Source organism: Triticum urartu, chromosome 5 (assembly GCF_003073215.2).
Source record: "Triticum urartu cultivar G1812 chromosome 5, Tu2.1, whole genome shotgun sequence".
NCBI classification, from domain to species: Eukaryota; Viridiplantae; Streptophyta; class Magnoliopsida; order Poales; family Poaceae; genus Triticum; species Triticum urartu.
Genome location: NC_053026.1, coordinates 590,178,666 through 590,205,468, shown reverse-complemented (window position 1 = coordinate 590,205,468; position 26,803 = coordinate 590,178,666). Strand labels below are relative to the sequence as shown.

General features: G+C 45.8%; 1 protein-coding gene across 5 annotated transcripts; it reads left to right on the top strand.

Annotated features, from left to right (window-relative positions):
• Positions 1-575: 575 nt before the first annotated feature.
• Positions 576-3,982, top strand: LOC125511014 (magnesium transporter MRS2-F-like). 5 transcript variants are annotated; one of them, XR_007284853.1, is made up of 4 exons: positions 576-1,397; positions 1,989-3,049; positions 3,185-3,262; positions 3,809-3,982. XR_007284853.1 is itself a non-coding variant. In XM_048676300.1 (4 exons), exons 1-4 carry the CDS (start codon positions 1,102-1,104, stop codon positions 3,815-3,817), a joined length of 450 nt encoding a protein of 149 aa, XP_048532257.1. In that variant the 5' UTR covers positions 577-1,101; the 3' UTR covers positions 3,818-3,982. The 5 variants fall into 5 exon arrangements, 2 of the variants coding, with proteins under 2 accessions (XP_048532257.1, XP_048532256.1); XM_048676300.1 differs by having other exon boundaries at positions 577-1,397; positions 1,989-2,055; XR_007284851.1 differs by having other exon boundaries at positions 577-1,397; positions 1,989-3,262.
• Positions 3,983-26,803: the final 22,821 nt, after the last annotated feature.

Here is a 26,803-nt window from a genome sequence, read left to right as displayed (position 1 = left end):
GACCGTTCCTAAATAGTGGTTGAATCTTGGAAAACTTTTGATGTTTCTCTGATTAAATAGATACTTATGTACTTAGAAATGATTTTTGGAAAAATAAAGGGCAAACTATGAGGCAGCTGCAGTTCAAATTTGACCCGCTTCCTGCTGAATCAGCGGAAATTTGTCTTTTTCACGAGAGGTGGATCAGAGATTTTGACACCCAACCATTTGGTCAATTGTGAATTAAATATGGCTTAGTATTTTATAAAATTAATGGAGTCCAATTTTGCAACAAATATTTGATAGGTTCTTCACAAAAAAACCCATTTTTGCCACTCGGAAAATGATTAAAAATAGCTATAAAGATCAGAAGTGCATATACATTGGTCCTTACCCATAAAATGTGGTCTAACTCTAGTGAAAATTTATGTGGTGCCCTTTTGCAAAATATTATTGATAGCTACTTCACAAATTCCTTTTATTTTTTGTACTTGAAAACTATTTTAAATCACTGATTTTCCGAACCATCCATCTATCTACAGAAAAAAAGAAAAAAGAAAAGAAAAAGAGATAGCCCCACCCGCAGCCCAAACCCTAGCTCAGATCGACCCTTCCCCCCGTCGCACCCTTCCTCCCTCGTCCCCATCTCCTCGCCGCCGCCGCCCACCCTTCCTCCCTCGTCCCCATCTCCCGATTCCTCCTCCGCCGCCCCTCCCTTCCACCACCCTAGGCACTCCACCGCCGGGAGGCAACCCTTCCTCCTCACCCACGGCGCCGACCTCGCCGCCCCCACCCGTCATGGTCGTCGTCCTAGGGTTCCGCCGCCCGCACCTAGCCCCCGACCTCTCCACCCAGACGGCCTTGACCAGATCTACGGCCTAGCCCTATCAAGCCGCAACCGTTCGCCGCTGCGGATCCCGCGAGCCCCGTCCTCTTCTACCCCGTTCCGTGGCTTGGAGCTGCGACTGGACGGAGCTGCATCTGGCGCCTACGGCAACGACCACGATGACGGGATTTCCCGGCCGGCCTCGAAGTGCCCAACCTCAAGAAGCGCGGCGGCGGCACGCGCAGCTGGATCCGCCATGATGCGCTGTGCAGACGCTCGAGGTCGACAAGGCCACCATGATGCGCCGCTGCGAGCTCCCTGCCCGCGACCTCCGCCTCCTCGACCCGCTCTTCGTCTACCCCTCCACCGTCCTCGGCCGTGAGCGCACCATCGTTGTCAACCTTGAGCAGATCCGCTCGTCATCACCGCCGACGAGGTGCTCCTCCTCAACTCCCTCGACAGCTACATCTTCCAGTACGCCGCCGAGCTGCAGCGCCGCCTCCTCCAGCGCGCCGAGGGCGACGAGCTCCCCTTCGAGTTTCACGCCCTTGAGCTCGCCCTCGAGGCCGCCTGCTCCTTCCTCAACGCCCAGGTACCAACACCATCCACGCACTCCATAGCCTCCTTGGGTTCCCCCCTTTGAAATCACTGTATATACTTCAATTGTGATTATTATTAGTGATGGTACGATGATCCCGTGATTATTATTAGTCACTGTATATACTCCACACCCCTGCGTTCCACCCATCTAAAATCACTATATATTGCTGTGATTACCTAGTCATGGTACGATGACCCCATAATTTTTGTGTATAAATTTTCTGCAATACTGCGGTTTAGTTTGATCATAGAATTGGAGTGGGCAAAGTTCATCTGAATGTCTAATGTACTGCATAGAATTGGAGTGACGAAAAACAAAAACCATTCTTCTTTGCTGCACTGCATATACAATTACAGTCTACAGTCCAGGATTGATCTGTAGTGGAAACTTTGTAGTTGCTTCTTTGTTGGATGTGAAGAAAACTGTGAATTGCATTCTTTTTGAAACGGAAATTACGAATTGCATCAACATAATTCATTTTATTTTATTAATGGTTACTGCTGATGGTGATTAAGCTGAGTTTCCCTGTATGCTCTCACAATTTAAACTAATTTTGCGTGCGTCTTCCATGCATGTTTGCAGCTACATCTCTAGGTACAAGAACCGGTTCCATAACTTCATCAAGCACCTGCGTGAAATCGGTGATGAGGTGGTATATTTTTCTGCTTTCATTGTTGAGTACTACCGGATACTGATGGTGGTTGGTTTGACACAACTACAGGACAGTGGATTAGTAGCATGCATGTGTGACTTAGTTTCTGGTGTGTTTCGCCGGATCCCAGCGCGCTAACCGCCGCCTCCTGCGCCCGCGCATAGCCTCACGCTCGCCGTTCGCGCTCCCTGCTGCTGTCGCTGAAGCTCTGTTGCTACCCCTCTGTTGCTTCCAACTGCCGCTGCTGCTCTCTGCTGCTGCGTATTGCTCCTGCTCTACGGTGCAGCTGCTCTTACTGCTGCCGCTGCATAGCTGCTTTATATACTACTCCGTAGCTAGCTAGTCATACTATTATTTGAGATGATTCTTTGTCTAAGTAATTAAAATATTTGTGATTGATTGTTGCCATGAGGTGTCTAGCTTACTGTTAGAAGATGATAGAGGATTGTAGCTTACTGGTTAATGTCCCAAAACAAGGTGTAATAAGGAACAAATCCTTTAGGGGCATATCTGCTACTCTATATGCTGTCATTTGTCTTTGTTTCAGTTTGTTGGATCTGATAATATGTCTAGGTGAATACTATATTTAGATCGTTTGCTCAACAAAAACACAAATAGAGGCAAAAGTGAAAACTTTTAAACCTTTTCCAGGCAAGGAAAAATGAACCGCTAGCACAAATATCTTCTCAGGTTGGAATAAAGCTCAGCACAAATAAAACAAGCACCAAGACGGCTAAATTTTGCAATCCAAATATTCTGTCTCTAGTCCAGAATATTACTCCCCCTCACCCCTCATATTTTTTTCCGAAGTGTTTATTCTTCATTATCATAGGGACTTGTATCTACTTAAGATTACATTGAAACATTCTGGTTATGAATACACTGCATAGAAGCCATGTAATTTTGTGGTGCTTTCTCTAGTTCGTCCTTCACCTGGGAGGCCACTTGAAGGATTATAACAACATGACATATCAAAGCTTTCTTGTCAAATGTATGTGTTCAGAGTTGAATCAAAGTTTGAATAAGGCAAAGTTGCTAGCATTGCAGCAGTACGCCCTTCCTAACATATGTATTTGTGCTGTTCCTCACGCCTCTCTGTTTGCTATGATTTATTGGTGCTCTGCAGAAGAACTCAACTCACTGGATGCAGGGAAGGAGATGGAGGGTGACACACAGCCATGGAGAGGAGCAGCATCAGCTCAAGGTCCTTTCTCCTCCATGCCACCTCTGCCCCTCTCTCGGTTTGATTTGCTATGTTGGGTTCCAAGATTATAAATAATTTTTGTTTCCATCTTTATCCATGTGCTATCATTAACTCTGAGAAAATGTTATGTTTTTGCTGATTAGTGGCAGTACATCTTTGCTTTACTATTCCTAGCAGCTGCAGTTCATCTACCATAAACATGTTGTGTACATTCTGAACCCCCAAACATGACACAAGTGATATGTATATGCAGCAGGGAATCGTCAACTTGTACAATTTGTTGACTGGAATGTAACTTGTACAGTTTTTACTTGAATATGTTCAGTTATGAAGTCGTGTAGTTGTTTTTCTCATCAGTTCTAAACTGCAGTACATTACTGAATTGTTGATGATGCTGAATGAATCTAGCTTGTTGGGTTCAGTCTCTTGTTTAGATGGAATAGCACCCCATTACCTGTTGTTGTTGTTGTTGTTGTTGTTGTTGTTGTTGTTGTTGTTGTTGTTGTTATTCACCCTATTCTTGTTATTTTGTTTTCTTGTTGGCAGCTATTTTGAGTAAATTCAAGACGAAAGATGTTCAAAGAAGCTCCAAGACATTCTTATATAGCAAGTTATGTAATAATAGCTGGGTTATCTGGGAATTTAATGTATCTTCTCTCTGTTTGTGAATGAAATAGTAATTATGTATGTGAATTAATGTATCTTCTCTCTGTTTGTGAATTTCATGTATGTTTCAGAATTACAATTTATGTTTCATATGAAATAGTAATTATGTATGTGATTTGAAAATGTGTGCAATGGAAACATGACTCATGCGACCCACTTATCAAAATAATTTGAGCACATTTGAAATTTCTGACGTGTGGGACCAGTGTATGATATTATGATATTTGGGACAAATGTAAAACAGTGGAAAATAAAATGGCAAAAAATAAAAGATCATACGCTGCAAAAGGCCGCATCTAGAAATAAAAAGGCCGAATTGCTGGGCCAGCCCATGTAGCTAGCAAAAATTAATAGGAAAAATAAATATTAAAAAGGCTGAATTAATGGGCTCGGCCCATATAAACACCAAATTGGATCGGGCTGATTCTTGTACCACATCAGGTTGCCATGTCGGATGCGTACGTGGCCTAGGGAGGCTGCTAGTGACCAAAACAAAACAATAGGTATATTTTGGTCATAAACGTCCACGACCTTCTCACAGAGAAGGTCGTTAATTTCAGTTTACGACCGTCAGCTTTTGACCTTCTGTTTTTGGTCAAAAAAGGTCACAAATGAAAAACAATGACCTTTCAGTGACCAATAGTCAAGGTCACAAGTTGACATATTTCTTATAGTGGATACAAGTCATACTGCTTACCAGCATGTCATAGTTTGGTTCGGCGGTATTGTTGGATGAAGCGGCCCGAACCGACATTACGCGTACGCTTACGCGAGACTGGTTCTACCGACGTGCTTTGCACACAGGTGGCTGGCGGGTGTCAGTTTCTCCAACTTTAGTTGAACCGAGTGTGGCTACGCCCGGTCCTTAAGAAGGTTAAAACAACACTAACTTGACGAACTATTGTTGTGGTTTTGATGCGTAGGTAAGAACGGTTCTTGCTCAGCCCGAGCAGCCACCTAAAACTTGCAACAACAAAGTAGAGGACGTCTAACTTGTTTTTGCAGGGCATGTTGTGATGTGATATGGTCAAGACATGCTGCTATATTATTGTATGAGATGATCATGTTTTGTAACGGAGTTATCGGCAACTGGCAGGAGCCATATGGTTGTCGCTTTATTGTATGCAATGCAATCGCCCTGTAATTGCTGTACTTTATCACTAAGCGGTAGCGATAGTCGTAGAAGCAATAGTTGGCGAGACGACAACGATGCTACGATGGAGATCAAGGTGTCGCGCCGGTGACGATGGTGATCATGACGGTGCTTCGGAGATGGAGATCACAAGCACAAGATGATGATGGCCATATCATATCACTTATATTGTTTGCATGTGATGTTTATCTTTTATGCATCTTATTCTGCTTTGTTTGACGGTAGCATTATAAGATGATCTCTCACTAAATTTCAAGATAAAAAGTGTTCTCCCTGAGTATGCACCATTGCCAAAGTTCGTTGTGCCGAGACACCACGTGATGATCGGGTGTGATAAGCTCTACGTCCATCTACAACAGGTGCAAGCCAGTTTTGCACACGCAGAATACTCGGGTTAAACTTGACGAGCTTAGCATATGCAGATATGGCCTCGGAACACTGAGACTGAAAGGTCGAGCGTGAATCATATAGTAGATATGATCAACATAGTGATGTTCACCATTGAAAACTACTCCATTTCACGTGATGATCATTTATGGTTTAGTTGATATGGATCACGTGATCACTTAGATGATTAGAGGGATGTCTATCTAAGTGGGAGTTCTTAAGTAATATGATTAATTGAACTTAAATTTATCATGAACTTAGTACCTGATAGTATTTTGCTTATCTATGTTGTTGTAGATAGATGGCCCGTGTTGTTGTTCCGTTGAATTTTAATGTGTTCCTTGAGAAAGCAAAGTTGAAAGATGATGGTAGCAATTACACGGACTGGGTTCGTAACTTGAGGATTATCCTCATTGCTGCACATAAGAATTACGTCCTGGAAGCACCGCTAAGTGCCAAACCTGCTGCAGGAGCAACACCAGATATTATGAATGTCTGGCAGAGCAAAGCTGATGACTACTCGATAGTTCAGTGTGCCATGCTTTACTGCTTAGAACCGGGACTTCAACGACGTTTTGAACGTCATGGAGCATATGAGATGTTCTAGGAGTTGAAGTTAATATTTCAAGCAAATGCCCGGATTGAGAGATATGAAGTCTCCAATAAGTTCTATAGCTTCAAGATGGAGGAGAATAGTTCTGTTAGTGAGCATATACTCAAAATGTTTGGGTATCATAATCACTTGACTCAACTGGGAGTTAATCTTCATGTTGATAGTGTCATTGACAGAGTTCTTCAATCACTGCCACCAAGCTACAAAAGCTTCGTGATGAACTATAATATGCAAGGGATGAATAAGACAATTCCCAAGCTCTTCGTGATGCTAAAGGCTGCGGAGGTAGAAATCAAGAAGGAGCATCAAGTGTTGATGGTCAATAAGACCACCGGTTTCAAGAAAAATGGCAAAGGGAAGAAGAAGGGGAACTTCAAGAAGAACAACAAACAAGTTGTTGCTCAGGAAAAGAAACCCAAGTCTGGACCTAATCCTGAGACTGAGTGCTTCTACTGCAAACAGACTGGTCACTGGAAGCGGAACTGCCCCAAGTATTTTGGCGGATAAGAAGGATGGCAAGGTGAACAAAGGTATATGTGCTATACATGTTATTGATGTGTACCTTACCAGAGCTCGCAGTAGCACCTGGGTATTTGATACTGGTTCTGTTAATATTTGCAACTCGAAACAGTGACTACGGATTAAGCGAAGACTGGCTAAGAACGAGGTGATGATGCACGTGGGAAATGGTTCCAAAGTCGATGTGATCGCCGTCGGCACACTACCTCTACATCTACCTCCGGGATTAGTTTTAGACCTAAATAATTGTTATTTGGTGCCATCGTTAAGCATGAACATTATATCTGGATCTTGTTTGATGCGAGACGGTTATTCATTTAAATCTGAGAATAATGGTTGTTCTATTTATATGAGTAATATCTTTTATGGTCATGAACCCTTAAAGAGTGGTCTATTCTTGCTGAATCTCGATAGTAGTGATACACATATTCATAATGTTGAAGCCAAAAGATGCAGAGTTGATAATGATAGTGCAACTTATTTGTGGCACTGCCATTTGGGTCATATTGGTATAAAGCGCATGAAGAAACTCCATACTAATAGACTTTTGGCGTCTCCTGAGAACTAAACGCCAGACGACGCCTGTTGCAATTGGGTTTCTCCGCCGTACCAGCTAGATCGCGGTTGTCTTGTTTGGGTTCTTGAGAAGGAGGCCCGCAGAACTCGTCATCGTACCCATGTTCGGCAAAGTACTTATCGACGTTGGTAAATGTACCATCGTCGTCGTCGTCGTCCGGATCCTGTGCCATATGCATGTCCGGATCCTGTGCCATAGGGATGTCCGGCATGTCCGGTAGCATTGCGGCGTTCTTGCCATGGCTTGGCGCCGGCACGACTGTCGGTCTTGTCTGTGGGGTGGTGTCCCCCGCCCCCAAACGAATCTGGCTCTTCGGCCAAAGCAGGGGCCAGCTTACGCAGGCGCTGAGGGTAATCTCATCTTCTTCGTCGGCCCCAGCGGGTCGAATCGGAGGTAACAGCTCGTCGCAGCCTGGCAGCACCCGAACCACTTCAACCCTATACATTGTGGGTGGCATCGGATTACCGTGGAACACGGGGTTGTCCGGTTGAATGATTCTGCCCTTGGCGACATCGACCAACTCGCCGCCCACGAAGTGCAGGAGAGTGCAAGGGACGTTGGCGGCGCCCTACGAAAACATGTAGGGCGTCAGGGATGCCCAGTCAAAGGCAAGGAGATGAAGTCCTCGGCCGAGAGGCTTAGTTACCGTGATGCCGTCGAGCTCGGCTAATGTCGAGGCACCGCCAATGGCGGGCGTGCAACTGACGGAGGGGCCTCTTGCTGGCGAGGTGCCGGCCGGCGTACACCCGGGTGCATTAAGCTCCAATGCCGGCGTCGGAGACACCAATACCGCCGCCGCCGGAGACACCAATGGCGCCGCCGCCATAGACACCAATACCGCCGCCGCCGGAGACACCAATGGCGCCGCCTGCGCGTTGTGTGAGTTGCTGGCCGTGAAGCTGGGAATCGGGGGTGGCCCCTGTTGGCCACCCGCAATCCATGTTGTTATCCCATGAATCAAGGTAGGCATAATGCCGATAAGCGTCGATCCCAGTTGTTGTCGCACTTGCTTTTGGACCATCTCCGGAATCTGCGCCACTTGCGCCTTGAGTGCTTCAACCTCGCGCGACTGGCTTTCCGAGCTGGTCTTTTTCTCCTTTCGCCCACCAGCACCATAGTATGACGACCATTTTGTGGACAAGCCTTTGCCGGCCACACGACCAGCTGACGTCGGCTTATTGAGCTTATCCCTGTTTTTCATTACGTTCAATGCCCTATTCAAAGGGGCGTCGAAAGGGGAGCTCTGAGATGACCCCGCGCTACTGCTTTCTTTGTCCCGCGGAAGGAACATGAACCATTTAGAAATATTGGGGATTAATTAGAATGCAACCATATGGAGCTAATTACGCGGGGGTGTATTCCTTACCAGAACAAGCTCAAGCTCCTTGGTCTTCGGATCCGTGGTAAGCTCCTTTGTTACTTGGTCCTCCTTGTACCGGGCCCGAGAAAGTTCCTGGTCTGCTTGTCACTGTATTTCTCGAAGCGGGGCGGTAGGCCTTGCTCGGCACGCTCCGCGTCCTCCTTGTCCCATACAGGCTCCGCCATTCTGTAACCGCCGGGACCGAGTTGGTGGACCCCTATGTTCAACTACCGCATTTCTTTCCCCCACTGACTTTATTCGGAGGTTGCGGGGCTCTCGCACTTGATCTTGAACTCCTTGTAGTCATCTTCGCTCATCAAAGGATATTTCGCCTTGATCTTCTCATAACTATCACCTTTGTCAATCATTGCCTTCACCGTGCTTTTCCAAGTAGACATGGTCGTGCTCATCGTCGTGAAGCGGCACCATTCACTTTATTACCCGAGAGGCGTGTGTTTGCGAACTTAGCGGGGAACTTGTATCGTTCATGCAGCTTCGTGAAGAGGAGGCTGTGCAAATTCCCTCGGTCCTTATGCCTTAGGTTCTCGGTGTTGATCGAGGCGGTGCTCCGGAGAATGCACCCGAGCTGAATCGAGTACCCCTTGACTACGTGTTTGGGCGCCGTCGGATGCCCGTCGGAGTTCACTTCAGTAAATTCCTCCCTGACGGTGCCGAGCACGTTCGGGTGCCGGTCCTTCCGTTGCCTCTTCGGTTGGCTGCCATCTGTGCGTGCGCCGCCATCAGCAGTGGTGGCATCCGCGGCGCCATCATCAGTGGTGTCATCCCCGACGCCACTAGGGGTTGTGTAGTCAGGATCGGTGTCTTCCGCGGTGTCGTCATAGCGGTGAGGTTCTTCCTCCAACTCCTGGGACAGCTCCCAGAATTGCTTGCCGCCCGAACCGCCGGCCTCATCGTTGTGGGCCATGTTTCGCTCTAAATAGGAAAAAAGTTTGGTCAAAAAAGTTGGTTATTGTCAAGGAACAAGATCATGGTCTCATCATTTAGGGTTTGTCGACACCGAGGCATCCTAAAAGCTAAGCTTTTATCATTTAGGGTTTGTCGACACCGAGGCATAAAAGCCTAAGCGTACATCATTTAGGTTCTCATCGACACCGAGGCACCCTAAAAGCCAAGGTTTCATCATTTAGGGTTTGTCGACGCCGAGGCACCCTAAATGCTAAGTTTTCATCATTTAGGGTTTATCGATGCTGAGGCACCCTAGGTTGGGCCTAATCACTTCGCACTAATTAGTTGGCTCTATTGCCACCTATGTTGGGTTTATCATCTAGGGTTTATCGATGCTGAGGAGAATTTCTAAGTCGGGCCTAATCACTTGGCTCTATTGCCACCTATGGTTTAATGCAGCAAGAATAAAGGGGCAGTTGATCCTACTTAATTAAGTACTAAGATACCCCGGCCCATGCATTAGTAGCAAGTACCTCATATGTCCGATTTTTAGCAAAGTCATGCTAAAATTCACGGAAAATTTCAGCATGACCTTTGCTGAAAATAGGACATATGGAGTACCCGAATTTGCCAGAACGGAAGTTAATCGACATTCCGGAAAACTCAAGGGCCTCTCGGGGTACCTGCAAAATCATCACGACACGAAGGGCCTCTCAAGGGCCTCAAGCAGCAGCGACGTCTCCCAGGACCCCATTTTTTTGCTAAATTTCTTTGAGCAACAATCAGAGCAGAAAATTCAGCATATTTCTATACAATTTTTTTGGTATATATCAGGTTTTGGCTGCATTTGCAAATGCATTCCATGTACTGCAACCCTCGAGAATTCCTAGCATGAGGTTTGTCCATCACTTTTGGCTCACTTATTAATCTACTCATCCTATGTCAATATCCACATGCTATGTCATCTGATGTTCCTGAATCATTGTAGTTTAGGCACCATACAAGATTGTTAGTTCAATGTGCTTTATATCCTAGTTATACTACTGCAGGAAAGGGGGATCATCATACACATATATATGTATAGCAATTGACAGGAGCTTCATCATTTTTAGTAACAACAATACATATATAGCAATTGGAAGCAAACAGATGTACACATAAGATAGAAATGTAGTGCTGAAAGTTTAATGCTTACAAAAGACTTGCTGAAATAGTGAAAAATATGGAGTCACCAAGCTGGCTAAGAAACTCCCAAAGTCCACTAGCAAATCCAAGATCTAATCCTGTTACACACATCATAACAATTTAAGATAATTAGGATAAGGATAGTAGGAAATGAAAAAGAAAGAGCTCAAAAAACAATCACAACAGAAAAATAATAAAAACCTAGTCCTAGAAGAAAATAAATCCTAAAAGAAAAGAAATCCTAAAATCTGGAGCAAGTCCTAGCAGTAGTAGTCCAACTAGATGGCCACCACTACTACTCCTATCTCTTTTTAGCATCATCAATACAGGCTTTGTACACACACGCACACAAAGTCCATACGGCTTTGTACACACATGCACACAAAGCACACGGCCATGGCCATGGCCATGACCGCTAGTAGTTGCAGCGTTAGCAACATTAGCAAGCAGCGGCCGCGGTGCAGCTAGCAACAGGCGGCGGCAATAGAGCAGCGGCAGTGACGGGCGCAGGTGACTGCAGGAGGACGCGGGCGAAGCGGCCAGAGGGCGCGGGGGCGGAGCGAGCTCGGGTCAGGCGGGCAGCAGCGTCTACGGTGATGGATCCACGCGAAGGAAGAAGGGGATCGACAGATGGGCTCACGGGGAGGGGGGGGCGTAGGCGAACTCGGCGAGGTCGGGGGCGGTCGAGGCGGTGCGGATCGAGGCGAAATCGACGATGGCAGAAGGAAGAAGACGATCTCGATCCCGTCGTTCGGCGGTGCCCTGGCTCGATCTGGACTTGTAGACAACGTGGAAGACGACGGTGAAGCCGGGGGACACACTATCTTGGCGTGGGGACGATGGTGGCCGCGACAATGACGATGGCGAGCGCGGTCACCGCACGAGCTCTCGCGCTCAAGTACGAGTCGAGGAGGAGGCGACTCGATGGGGAAAGAGGGGGAATCGGGTGAGGGGTGGTCTCTCTGGAGGCAGCAGGGGTGTGGAGTCCGACGAGGGTCGGGGCGGCCGGGGTGGGGGCCCGGGGGCGCGGGGGTGGCGGGGGTGGAGTCCGGTGAGGGTCGGGGCGGCGGCGTTGTGGGTCGGGGCAGCGCGCGGGTGGATCTGGTGGCGAGGGAGAGAGGGTCGAAGGGGATCTGGCGAGGGAGAGGGAGGATAGCTAGGGGGAATCTTACTAATGGCGCACCACACCTCGGTGCGCCATTAGAAATCTTTTTTAGATAGCAATGGCGCACCCCGCAGCGGTGCGCCATTAGAATGTTTTTTTATTATAGTTCGAGCACAGGTTATATTGCACCTAACCCAATCCACATCAGAACCCGCCCACTAGCCTGATTGGTCAGCACGTAGCACACACACTAGGAGGTCTTGGGTTCGATTCCCAGGCTCCGCAAATTTTTTTGGCATTTTAAATGCTGTTTGATATTTATTTGTGTTTAAATATGTTCAAACTTGTTTAAATCATAACAGTAATTTTTTTTATAAAAACAGTAATAATTTTTTAAAAAATATGTTCAAATTTGTTACTTGAAAATATCATCGGCGACGGTGGTGGAGCGGGGGAGGGTGCGGGGGGTGCCCGTTGGCGGCGGTGGAGTGGGGGAGGGTGCGGGGGGCCGGGTGCTCGTCGACGGCGGTGGAGGGGGATCGAGATCGAGTGTCCTCATGAATTCAAAAAGTGCCCGTGAAATTTAAAAATATTCATGATATCAAAAAGTGCCCATGAAATACAATCGAGAAATGAAGACTACGATTTAAATACAATCGATCTTAGCTAGCTATCTGTTCACAATCTTCTTGCCCTTCTTTTTCGCAAATGGAGTTCTTCTGTGGAACGGACATCCTTTAGGTAGGGTGGTCCCGCTTCTTCTTATGGTGTGTGCTGCTACTTCATCGTCGTTGTCATGTTCGATCTTCGGGTCGCCGTACTTGTCGAAGTCTTGCTCATTGGCTACTCCATCCATTCCGATCATCTTCCTTTTGCCTCTCCTCACGACAACACGACTGGGCTTTGACGGGTCGGTAATGAAGAAGCATTGGTCCACTTGGGAAGCCAGTACCCATGGCTCATTTTTCGCGGTGACGTTTGCGCCCGCGGTCTTGGATTTGGCTTCGGGTATAACCATGGTGGTGAAATACCGGTCTTCTTTTAGGACGCTCTTGGCCCATCTGACACGGAACATCGGGACCTTCTCTCCAGCGTAGCTCAGCTCCCAGATCTCCTCGATCCTTCCGTAGTATCTGTCCTTGTCGTTACCGGTGTAGGATTCCATCGTTACCCCGGAGTTCTGATAACCATCGCTCTTCATGTCCTTGTTCTCGATGTAGAATGTGTAGCCGTTGATATCGTACGCCTCATAGGTCATCAGGTTGTGCTCGGCGCCCTGTGACAAGGCGAATATGAGTTGTTCTTCCACGGAAGAATCCTCATGTAAAGGGTACGACAGAAGCTTCTGCTTGAACCAACGCGTGAAACATGAGTTGTGCTCTTTGATTATATCTCCGTCCGTCCTCTGTTGGCCTCGGTCATTGTACGTCTTCTCAATAAAGGTTTTGTTCTCTACCACCCAAGGATCGACCACGTCTATGTATTGTAGCGCGACTAGGTTTGCTCTTTCAAAGTCGGCGAGTCGACCCTCGAAGTCGACATGCATTTCGCGGTGACCCTCACGGTGACCCCATCCAGCGAGCCTGCCGAGGTGCCTGTTGACAGGCAGACCAACGGGGTTCTCGATGCCTAGATAATTCGTGCAGTAGGAGATGCACTCTTCGTTCAGAAAGCCCCTGGCTATACTTCCCTCTAGACGTGACATGTTGCGAACGTATCCTTTGATGACACCATTCATCCTTTCGAATGGCATCATGTTGTGCAGGAACGTCAGCCCGAGTTGGATGATATCCTCCATGATATGGACCAGCAGATGCACCGTAACGTCGAAGAATGCGGGCGGGAAGTACATCTCAAGCTCACATAGTATCACCACGATCTCTTCCTGTAGCCTTCTGAGTTGCCTCACGCCAATTGACTTGCGAGAGATGACGTCGAAAAAGTTGCATAGGCCAAATAGCATTTCACGGGCGTGCGCGTCCATGATCCCACGGATTGCAACTGGAAGTATCTGCGTCATCAGCACGTGACAGTCGTGAGACTTCATCCCGCTGAACTTCTGCTTCGCTGGGTCTAGGTATCTGCTTATCTTCCCCGCGTAACCGTAAGGAAGTTTTACTCCTACGAGGCAGGTGAAAAATTGCTCGATCTCCTCCTGACTTAGAGTGAAGCACACGGGAGGGTAGTCACTTCCGGTCTTCTTGGCCTTTTTGCCTTTGCGACGAGTTTCTGTGTCCTGCTTCGCCTCATCATCATCATCATCATCATCATCATCATTAGCGTGAAGCTCCTGCCTGATGCCCATTGATTTCAAGTCTGCCCTTGCTTTCGGCCCATCTTTGGTCCTCTCTGGCATGTTGAGCAGGGTACCAAGCAGACTCTCGCACACGTTCTTCATGATATGCATGGCATCAAGGCTGTGAGGCACACGGTGGATCTTCCAGTACGGCAAGTCCCAGAAAACAGACCTCGTTTTCCATACCTTCAACAGCGGCTCTGGCGCCTTTCGCTTCTTTCCCGGCTCTGGCACATTTTGCTTCTTTCCCGGCAGTGGGCAATCTTTCCAATTTTTCAACAGCTCATCTATTTCCTCGCCGCTCCTCGTACGCGGGCGTTTTCGGGGTTCGGTTTCACCATCGAACAGATCCTTGCGTTTCCTCCACGGGTCATCGTCGTGAAGCCACCTTCGATGTCCCATGAACACGGTTTTCAAAGACCCGAGATCTCTATCTAGCTGGCGATACATTGTGTCATCCATGCACCTTACGCATCCAGAAAATCCGTGGACTACCCGCCCCGCGAGATATCCGTAACCGAGATAGTCGTGCACCGTCGTGAGCAGTGCGGCTCTCATAGGGAAATATTCTTTCTCTGCGGCGTCCCATGTATTGGCTGGCGTTTTCCACAGCGTGTCTAGCTCCTCTTTCAGCAGCCCCAGATACAGATTGATGTCATTCCCTGGTTGTTTCGGCCCTTCAATTAGCATACTCATGTGAATGTACTTCCTCTTCATGCACAACCAGGGGGGAAGGTTGTACATCCACACAAACACAGGCCAGGTGCTATGTGTGCTTCTCTGGCTGCCAAACGGATTGACTCCATCGGTGCTCGCGCCTAGCACGATGTTCCTTGGATCCTTCCCAAATTCTGGGTATTCGAAGTTCAACGCTTGCCACTGGCTTGCATCCTTAGGCTGACTCATCATCTTGTCTTTTTTATTTATCTCCGGATCATTTCCGTCATCTTCCCGCTTCTTCTCTTCCCTATCCGCGTGCCAATGCAGGAGCTTTGCTACCTTAGGGTCCGCGAAATACCGCTGCAGACGAGGAGTGATCGGAAAGTACCACACCGATTTTCGAGGAGCTTTTTTCCTCTTCTTGTATCGAGTGACGCTGCACACCGGACATATGGTAGACTCCGCGTGCTCGTCCTGATAAATGATGCAATTGTTCATGCACACATGGTATTTCACGTGCGGTAAATCCATAGGACACACAATTTTCTTCGCCTCCTCGAAACTGGTCGGGCACTTGTTCCCCTTGGGAAGACGTTCGTGCCAGAATGACATGTTCTCGTCGAAGCATGCGTCGGTCATTTTGTGTTTTACCTTCATCTCCAGAGCCATGAGCGTTACTTTCAGGCGGGTATCCTCGGGCCTGCATCCTTCATACAATGGAGTAACCGCGTCTATCTCCAGTTGATCCAGCTTGGCTTTCTCTCGGGCGGCAGCTCTTGCGTTATCCGTCTGCTTGAGAAGCAGCTCTTGAATATGAGGGTCCTGCACCCAACCTCCATCGTCGTCTGCTCTGGCATCTTCATCTTCATGATCATGCCCTTCATCTTGATCTTCCTCATCATCATGTACGACATCTTCTACATGATGACTGTGTACAACATCACCGTCGTGATCATGTCCTGGAGATTCTTCGTCTTCTTGCCCGCCCTCGCCGCGGTGGTACTTGTCTTGTTGCCCTTCCTCATTTCTTGCCCGGCCCCCATGGACGACTTCATAGTCATCTTCATCACCTTGCCACCGATAGCCATCCATGAAACCATGCAAGAGCAGGTGGTCCCGCACCTGCCCGGAATCCGGGTCCGCAATAAGGCTCTTCAGCTTGCATCTTCGACACGGACATCTTATCTCCGTCTCGTTCTTTTGAAGCATCTCGGCCTTCGCGGAGCTCAAAAACCTATTCACGATGCCTTCGGTCATCGTGCGGACCATGGTCACCTGCGGGGTAGAACAAAACGATATTTTAGAACCAAGAAAAAATTTGGCATGACCTTCCCTAAAAATAGGACCAAAAAGAATGCATAGTGCCAAAATTCTCACCGAAACGGAAATGAATCAACATTCCGGCAAAATATTGGCAACTATCGCATTTCAAATACCGGTACCTGCAAACACAAACATATATGCAACACCACAAACACATGCAACACCACAAACATACATAGATCTAGCTAGGCCACAAAAGGTGCATGTGCATGTTGTTACGTTGGAGCGAGCTAGGGAGAAAAAAAGTAGATCTACATCATGAAGATAGCTTTTCCCTTACTTACCTATCAAAAAAAGGTAATTTCACCACTTAATTTTGATGAATCTATGGTGGAAATGAGGTGAGGAGGAGGAGGCAGCCGAAAGCTTGGAGAAGGAGGTGGAGGGAATGAAGTGGGGAAAGTGAGTGGGTAGGTGTGGCTGTCCAAAATATCTTGTTGGGGTCCCAGGTTACTAATGGCGCACCACCCGCAAATGCGCCATTAGTAACCTACTAATGGCGCACCAGCAGGTGGTGCGCCATTAGTAATTTTGCAGAAAAGTAAAAAAATATATACTAATGGCGCACTTTTACAGGGTGCGCCATTAGTAGTTTTGCAAAAAAAAAATTTAAAAAAAATTCAGTACTGGTGCACTCCCTGTCTGGTGCGCCATTACTAGTTAGAACTAGTAATGGCGCACTTCGGTAGGATGCGCCATTAGTATGTATGTAAAAAAAAAATTATCACTAGTGGTGCACCTGTTTTCTGGTGCGCCATTAGTGTCTTCCACACTAATGGCGCATCACCAACTGGTGCGCCATTAGTATATAGTAGTGGCGCACTACTTCCCTGGTGCGCTATTAGTGTCAATCCTATCTATATCCCTTTTCCTAGTAGTGTTTCTCGAATACATTATGTCTCCCATGTTGTTTCCCAAGCATACACTCACATGCATAACATACGTCATTCAAGGACACGATGTAATGGATTATTTATTTATAACATGAAGTGCACTTTGCATATCCATTAAGCTCTATCCATCAACGCAAACCTTGCAGGTGCACTTGCCAAAGAAAAATTCACTGCACGGATGTTCGCGGATCACCTGCCCAGGGAAACCGAAACGACTCAGGCATAGAGACTTGCAAGTACCCTTGGTACAAACAAACATCCGACTAAAAGAAGAAGTCAAGCATTTCTCTGCGTACACAAACATAATAAAAAATTACCATGATAGTGAGAGATGGATTGTAATAACAAGATCTTTACATCATTGCGTACAAGTGATAAGTTGTGAAAAGCCTCAAGGCAATACACAGAATGTGCATCAACCAAGATCATATTAGAGAAAACTCTTGGTAGTATGATTTTGAAATCTTATGAAGATTTCTCAAGGTTCTTCATTTGAAATAACACATGCCCTAGGAAATTTAGTTTAGAAAAATGAAAGAGAGAACACACCTGCAGATGTAGTGCTTCCCAACAACACCAGCATCACCAAAAAACAAGCGGCGGCGGAACTTCCGTCCATTCTTGAATTACACGCTCCAATGAGAGCCAAAGGGTCAATCAAGCCTTTTAAAAAAGTGTCAAAAGGATATGGAATGGCGTGAAATGATGTGCCACATATAGACTTCTAGACTTCAATGACTTATATCACATTTAATGTGTTTTGTTTTACTCCCTTTGTTTCTTTTAGAGATTTCAATAAAGACTAGTATATACGAATGTATATAGACATATTTTAGAGTGTAGATTCACTCATTTTGCTCCGTATGCAGTCCGCATTGGAATCTCTAAAATTTTGTCTAGAAGTATATAAATATGGCACATTAAATACACACTTAGCTGCAAGTTCTACAATGACCTGTATCACATTTAATGTGTTTTGTGCTACTCCCTCCGTGCCAGTAAGGGACTACATACGGAGCAAAATGAGTGAATCTACACTCTAAAGTATGTCCATATACATCCGTATGTAGTTTATATTGAAATCTCTAAAACGACTTCTATTAGAAACGGAGGGAGTGGATATAAAAGGGTAACCGATGCATCATATCTTAAAGTATGTCATATACTTCCTCCTTTCCGGTTTATAGGGCTTATCTTAAAGTTTTAGTTTTTCCATTTTATAAGGCTCAATTTGGTTGTTCCCCATCATATGTTCAGATTCCAAGGTGCATTAAATCATTGCATGCAAGTATTAAGAAAAAATGACCAATGCATGTACTTTATGCATGCATGCATTGCAATTAATGCATTGGTAAATATAATTTTTTAAGGAAAACAAGAGCATTAATTGGATGCTTTTGCAAACTACAAAAAGTATTCCACCACTCACCATCTACCTTGGTTGGTGAGATTTTTGAATTGAGCCCTATAAACCGAAAAGGAGGGAGTACATTTACTATATGTAGGGCCAGTGGCGGACCCAGAAATTGAAGTTAGCCGGGGCGAACATTGTTGGAAATATAAATCTACTTAATCAAAATTCATGTCATTCAACTACCAAAAACATAAGAAGGTCTTTGAAACAATTAATATGGATTCTTCACTTGATGTCACAATACATGTCCACAATCTCAAGCGAGGCCTACAAAATTATAAATGTATTGGCTCAAGTGTGATAACTACTCCCTCCGTTCCAAAATATAGTGCGTCCTTGGTTCTCGTGTTTCAACTTTGACCATAAATATAACCAACGAGTCCGACTGCGGCAGGACTAAAAATTATAGCAATGAATTCGTATTCAAAAGAAGTTTTCAATTATATAATGTTTGCCTCCGCCGCAGTTGGTCTCGTTGATTAAATTTATGGTTAAAGTTGAACCTTGAAAAGCGTGGGCGTGCTATATTTTGAAATGGAAGGATTATTGTATATTTTCTACCCCCCCCAAAAAAATTATTGTATATTTTCATAAGATGGCAGTATACCTCTAACATGTAGTTGTACAAAGAACACGAGGTTGTCAAGCTAGATGGCCTCTACGTTTCCGCAAAGTATAAAAATGGGCCATAGTCTGCTTATCACTGATTTTGACAGTAGGAGACCAACCCATTCAGTACTACAGAGCTGGATCGATGTTCGGTATCCGGCAGCATGCGTTCGATCACTTGGGCCTTAAATGCAATTGTGCAAATGCTACAGGTTAGCCCTATTGCTGCAACCCAGCCCAAACGCGTTTCTCTCCCTCACGCAGCCCTGCCTCACGTACTGCTTCGTGGAAACAAGAAACAAGCCGCCTCCATGGAAACTGCTCGCCGCCGCCATGAAATCAGACGGCCACCAGACGATAGGTAGGCGGGGATCGTTGCTCCGCCGGCGGGGACCCAGGGCGGCCGCCCCACCTCGCCCCAATGGTAGATCCGCCACTGTGTACGGCCGACCCTAGGCCATGGCAGCGAGCAGGGGGGCATACATTGTGCATGTCTACTGGATATATTTTTCAAGAAAAAAATAGTGCGCATGAGAAATAGCCCAGCCCATAAAGAAGCGAGCAGTCACGCACAAACAAGTCAACAATCCCTGAATCCTTTCCTTAACTCTCTCTCCCAAGAACACGCTGCCAACTCATCGTCCCCTCCCGTTTTCATCGTCTTCCTCTTCCCCAAATCCAATTATTGCCCCAAGTTCCTAAGAGGCCAAGACCCCAAATATCCCAGCTAATCAATGAAATTTCGCTTATTATCATAATACTCTAGTGGATTTCTTTGCATCTTAGAAATACCCACAAGGGCCCCGGCGAATAGAGCCACATAGGCGAGCCGGCTAGCGGAGACACTCCATGTGCCCTGGCAGGAACGTGGAGAGTAGCAGCCCGCAGCCTTGCCATCCATTGTTAGGGTCGTGGTCACACTAGTGCAGAACCGGGCTTTAGCACCAGTTCGTAAGGCCCTTTAGTGCCGGTTCTATAACCGGCACGAACCGCCCATTAAAGGGCCACCATGTGGCATGAGGCGTGCCGTGGTCTGGGGGACCTTTAGTTCCGGTTGGTACTTTTTTTGAAATAAAGCAAAAACAGCCCACCTACTGCGCCGGCATGGCCTGCATACGACTAGAAACCCAACCTCTAGTTGGGCCAGGATGCAGGCCCGTACGGCCCAGTAGGCACCACAGGGCAGAAGACTTGCAATAGGCCCACAAAGGCCTGCTTAGAGAGGAGCTCGACACGGTAGCCACGGTGGGGCTTATAAACCGGTGCGACCTCCTCTCAACTAGCAAGGTGGGACTAAACATTGTGCACTGCGGGCAGCAGTGCACCCCTTTAGTACGGGTTGGTGGCACGAACCCGTATTAAAGAAGGGGGTCTTTAGTACCGGTTGGAGCCACCAACCTGTACTAAATTCCACCACCTCTTTAATACCGGTTCGTGGCACGAAATGGTACTAAAGGTTCGCCACGAACTGGTACTAATGAGTGCCTCCCGCCTAGCCGTTGGAACCGGCACTAACGGTCACATTAGTGCTGGTTCAATTACAATCCGGGACTAATGAGCTTCACATTAGGCCCTTTTTCTACTAGTGTCAAGATCCGACCGTTCGAGGTAAGCAGTTCCTTTTAATTTTTTGCATCTCAACTTTCCCCCTTGTCTATTTTCTGTAATTATCAATTGGTGTAAGGATGTTTGACTTGCTTGATTCCTTGTTGTATGACATTGTAGTCAAATAGATTTTGTTGTTGTGGCATTACTTGAATTTGAATTAGTGATAGCTGGAGCAGCATGGGATTTCTTCTAATTTACTCCAAGAGACCAGGACCTAGATTCAAGAATTCAGGTGTTTTCTCTCCATTTATTTTGTAACCATGTTGCCAAAAAACCATTTATCTGATTGTGAGAAAAGAAAAAAGAAGTAACTTGTAGATAAATTCATTGTATCGCAAAAGGGTGTTATGGATAAATTTTTTTTTAGTGTTGGGGAACGTAGTAATTTCAAAAATTTCCTACGCACATGCAAGATCATGGTGATGCATAGAAACGAGAGGGGAGAGTGTGTCCACGTACCCTCGTAGACCGAAAGCGGTCGTACGTCTTCATGATCCGACCGATCAAGTACCGAACGTACGGCACCTCCGAGTTCTGCACACATTCAACTCGATGACGTCCCTCGAACTCTGATCTAGCCGAGCTTTGAGGGAGAGTTCCGTCAGCACGACGGCGTGGTGACGATGTTGATGTTCTACCATTGTAGGGCTTCGCCTAAGTACCGCTACGATATTATCAAGGTGGACTATGGTGGAGAGGGGCACCGCACACGGCTAAAAGATCCAAAAGATCAATTGCTGTGTCTATGGGGTGCCCCTCTCCTCCGTATATAAAGGGGGGGAGGGGGAGAGGGCCGGCCCCTATGGCGCGCCCTGGAGGAGTCCTACTCCCACCGGGAGTAGGATTCCCCCTTTCCAAGTAGTAGGAGTAGGAGACAAGGAAGGGAGAGGGAAGAGAAGGAAGGAGGGGGCCGCCCCTCCCCCTAGTCCAATTCGGACTAGTCATTGGGGGGGCCGCCTCTCTCTCTCTCTCCCCTAAAGCCCAATAAGGCCCATATACTTCTTTCCCCGTATTCCCGTAACTCCCCGGTACTCCGAAAAATACCCGAACCACTCGGAACCTTTCCGATGTCCGAATATAGTCGTCCAATATATCGATCTTTACGTCTCGACCATTTCGAGACTCCTCGTCATGTCCCCGATCATCCGGGACTCCGAACTACCTTCGGTACATCAAAACACATAAACTCATAATATAACCGTCATCGAACTTTGCGTGCGGACCCTACGGGTTCGAGAACTATGCAGACATGACCGAGACATGTCTCTGGTCAATAACCAATAGCGGAACCTGGATGCTCATATTGGCTCCCACATATTCAATGAAGATCTTTATCGGTCAAACGCATAACAACATACGTTGTTCCCTTTGTCATCGGTATGTTACTTGCCCGAGATTCGATCGTCGGTATCTCAATATCTAGCTCAATCTCGTTGCCGGCAAGTCTCTTTACTCGTTACGTAATGCATCATCCCACAACTAACTCATTAGTCACATTGCTTGCAAGGCTTATAGTGATGTGCATTACCGAGAGGGCCCAGAGATACCTCTCCGACAATCGGAGTGACAAATCCTGATCTCGAAATACGCCAACTCAACAAGTACCTTCGGAGACACCTGTAGAGCACCTTTATAATCACCCAGTTATGTTATGACGTTTGGTAGCACACAAAGTGTTTCTCCGATAAACGGGAGTTGCATAATCTCATAGTCATAGGAACATGTATAAGTCATGAAGAAAGCAATAGCAACATACTAAGCGATCAAGTGCTAAGCTAACAGAATGGGTCAAGTCAATCACATCATTCTCCTAATGATGTGATCCCGTTAATCAAATGACAACTCATGTCTATGGCTAGGAAACTTAACCATCTTTGATTCAACGAGCTGGTCAAGTAGAGGCATACCAGTGACACTCTGTTTGTCTATGTATTCACACATGTATTATGTTCCGGTTAATACAATTCTAGCATGAATAATAAACATTTATCATGAAATAAGGAAATAAATAATAACTTTATTATTTCCTCTAGGGCATATTTCCTCTAGTCTCCCACTTGCACTGGAGTCAATAATCTAGTTAACATCGCCATGTGATTTAACACCAATAGTTCACATCACCATGTGATTAACACCCATAGTTCACATCGTCATGTGACCAACACCCAAAGGGTTTACTAGAGTCAATAATCTAGTTCACATCGCTATGTGATTAATACCCAAAGAGTACTAAGGTGTGATCATGTTTTGCTTGTGAGAGAAGTTTAGTCAACGGGTCTGCCACATTCAGATCCGTATGTATTTTGCAAATTTCTATGTCAAAAATGCTCTCCACGGAGCTACTCTAGCTAATTGCTCCCACTTTCAATATTTATCCAGATTGAGACATAGAGTCATCTGGATCAGTGTCAAAACTTGCATCAACGTAACCCTTTACGACGAACCTTTTGTCACCTCCATAATCGAGAAACATATCCTTATTCCACTAAGGATAATTTTGACCAATGTCCAGTGATCTACTCCTAGATCACTATTGTACTCCCTTGCCAAACTCAGGGCAGGGTGCACAATATGTTTGATACACAGCATGACATACTTTATAGAACCTATGGTTGAGGCATAGGGAATAACTTTCATTCTCTCTCTATCTTCTGCCGTGGTCGGGTTTTGAGTCTTACTCAACTTCATACCTTGCAACATAGGCAAGAACTCTTTCTTTGACTGTTTAATTTTGAACTACTTCAAAATCTTGTCAAGGTATGTACTCATTGAAAAACTTATCAAGCGTCTTGATCTATCTCTATATATCTTGATGCTCAATATGTAAGTAGCTTCACCGAGGTCTTTCTTTGAAAAACTTTTATTCAAGTATCCTTTTATGCTATCTAGAAATTCTATATCATTTCCAATCAGCAATATGTCATCCACATATAATATCAGAAATGCTACAGAGCTCCCACTCACTTTCTTGTAAATACAGGCTTCACCGCAAGTCTGTATAAAGCTATATTCTTTGATCAACTCATCAAACGTATATTCCAACTCCGAGATGCTTGCACCAGTCCATAGATGGATCGCTGGAGCTTGCACATTTTGTTAGCACCCTTTGGATCGTTAAAACCTTCTGGTTGCATGATATACAACTCTTCTTCCAGGAAATCCATTCAGGAATGCAGTTTTGATATCCATTTGCCAGATTTCATCAAATGTGGCAATTGCTAACATGAATTGGACAGACTTAAGCATCTCTATGAGTGAGAAAATCTCATTGTAGTCAACACTTTGAACTTGTCGAAAACATTTTTGTGACAATTCGAGCTTTGTAGATAGTAACACTACTATCAGTGTCCGTCTTCCTCTTGAAGATCCATTTATTCTCAATGGCTTACCGATCATTGGGCAAGTCAACCAAAGTCCATACTTTGTTCTCATACATGGATCCCATCTTAGATTTCATGGCCTTAAACCATTTTGCGGAATCTGGGCTCATCATCGCTTCCTCATAGTCCGTAGGTTCGTTATGGTCAAGCAACATGACCTCCAGAATAGGATTACTGTACCACTCTGGTGCGGACAGTACTCTGGTTGACCTACGAGGTTTGATAGTAACTTGATCTGAAGTATCATGATCATCATCATTAATCTTCCTCACTAATTGGTGTAGGCATCACTGGAACTGATTTCAGTGATGAACTATTTTCCAATTTGGGAGAAGGTACTATTACCTCATCAAGTTCTACTTTCCTCCCACTCACTTCTTTCGAGAGAAACTTCTTCTCTAGAAATGATCCATTCTTAGCAACGAATATTTTTCCTTCGGATATGTGATTAGAAGGTGTACCCAACAGTCTCCTTTGGGTATCCTATGAAGACACATTTCCCCGATTTGGGTTTGAGCTTATCAGGTTGAAACTTTTTCACATAAGCATCGCAACTCCAAACTTTAAGAAATGACAACTTTGGTTTCTTGCCAAACCACAGTTCATATTGTGTCGTCTCAACGGATTTAGATGGTGCCCTATTTAACATGAATACAGCTGTCTCTAATGCATAGCCCCAAAATGATTTTGGTAAATCGGTAAGAGACATCATAGATTGCACCATATCTAATATAGTACGGTTACGATGTTCGGACACACCATTACGCTGTGGTGTTCCAGATGGCGTGAGTTGCGAAACTATTCCGCATTCTTTCAAATGAAGACCAAACTCGTAACTCAAATATTCTCCTCCACGATCAGATCGTAGAAACTTTATTTTCTTGTTACAATGATTTTCCACTTCACTCTGAAATTATATGAACTTTTCAAATGTTTCAGACTTATGTTTCATTAAGTAGATATACCCATATCTGCTCAAATCATCTGTGAAGGTCAGAAAATAACGATACCCGCCGTGAGTCTCAACACTCATTGGACCACATACATCGGTATGTATTATTTTCAATAAGTCAGTGGCTCGCTCCATTGTTCCGGAGAACGGAGTCTTAGTCATCTTGCCCACAAGGCATGGTTCGCAAGCATCAAAATTATTCATAATCAAGTGATTCCAAAAGCCCATCATCATGGAGTTTCTTCATGCGCTTTACACCAATATGACCTAAACGGCAGTGCCACAAATAAGTTACACTATCATTATTAACTTTGCATCTTTTGGCTTCAATATTATGAATATGTCTATCATTATGATCGAGATCCAATGAACCATTTTCATTGGGTGTATGACCATAGAAGGTTTTATTCATGTAAACAGAATAACAATTATTCTCTAACTTAAATGAATAACCGTATTGCAATAAACATGATCAAATCATATTCATGCTCAACGTAAACACCAAATAACATTTATTTAGGTTTAACACTAATCCCGAAAGTATAGGGAGTGTGCGATGATGATCATATCAATCTTGGAGCCACTTCACTACAGCAAAAATTCACTTCCGTGATCATACATGTTTGTCACAGTAGGTCATGTTTTCTGTCATGCATGTACATCCATGACAAATTTATGACAGAATCAAGATAGTCATACCTGTGCTGTCGTAGAAGTGTTCCATGACATTGCCAAAATTATCATCACGGAAGTGTCCACTTCCATGACGATAAATCGCGCGTCACTGATGTGCTTTCGTCAAGGGTGACCGACACGTGGCATCCACCGTAACGGAATGCCGTTAAGCTATCGGGTCAGATTTTGGATCCGATAACCCGTTAACAGCCACGACCAATGCCGATTTTCCACGTGTAAAATTCTCATTGGCTGACGGATCCACGCGTCAGCTCTGCGTTGGCACAGGTGTCACTCATCCAACGGTCGAGATGGGCCTATGATATGTTGATACATGGACCGGCCCAAAAGTGGCCCACAAAGATTAAATGGGCCGGCCCAACCGAAGGCCCATAAGATTTAGCGGACCATAATGGGCCGGCCCAGCTAAAGGCCCACAAAATTTAGCGGACCATAATGGGCCGGCCCAGCTAAAGGCCCACACGATTTTGCAGACCATAATGGGCCGGCCCAGCTAAAGTCCAACAAGATTTTGCAGACCACAATGGGCCGGCCCAGCTAAAGGCCCACAAGATTCTGCCGACCATAATGGGCCAGCCCAGCTAAAGGCCCAACATTCTCTGTCAAATCGGCCCGTCAACGGCCTGTCCTAAACTTGTCATCAACGCGGCCCATGGTCACTTCTGGCCAGTTAACAGTCCGCTAAGTAATTGGGCCGAATTATGGCCCGGTGTATTTCTGGCCTGTTAAAGGTCCGACTTCATTTGGGCCCATTTACAGGCCATCAAAACTTTCGGCCCATAAACGACCGTGAAGGATTTGGGTCATATTTGGCCATGTGTGACATTCGGCCTGTTAGAGGCCCACTATAGCTTTGGGCCACTTTCGGCCTGTTGTCATTTTCAGCCTGTTAACGCCGGACGTAAACCATGGGCCATATGTGGCCCAACGTCATATCGGGCCCATTAACGGTCCATATAAAAATGACGATAATCTAGCCCGACCGAAGTTCCGGCCTGTTAAAGGCCCGTGTATTAGGTCGGCGCATTTATGGCCCGTCCGAATTTCGGCCTGTTAAAGTCGAGTGGGTTAATTGGCACAATCAGGGCCCAATCTCACTTTCGGTCTATTAAAGGCCCATGTATTTTATGGGCTCGAGATATTTACACCTGTAAACGGCCTATTTTTACTAAGGGCCCAAATTATGTTTAGGCCTGTCAAAGGCCCACTATGGGCACAGGCCTACCAGAAAAATATGAA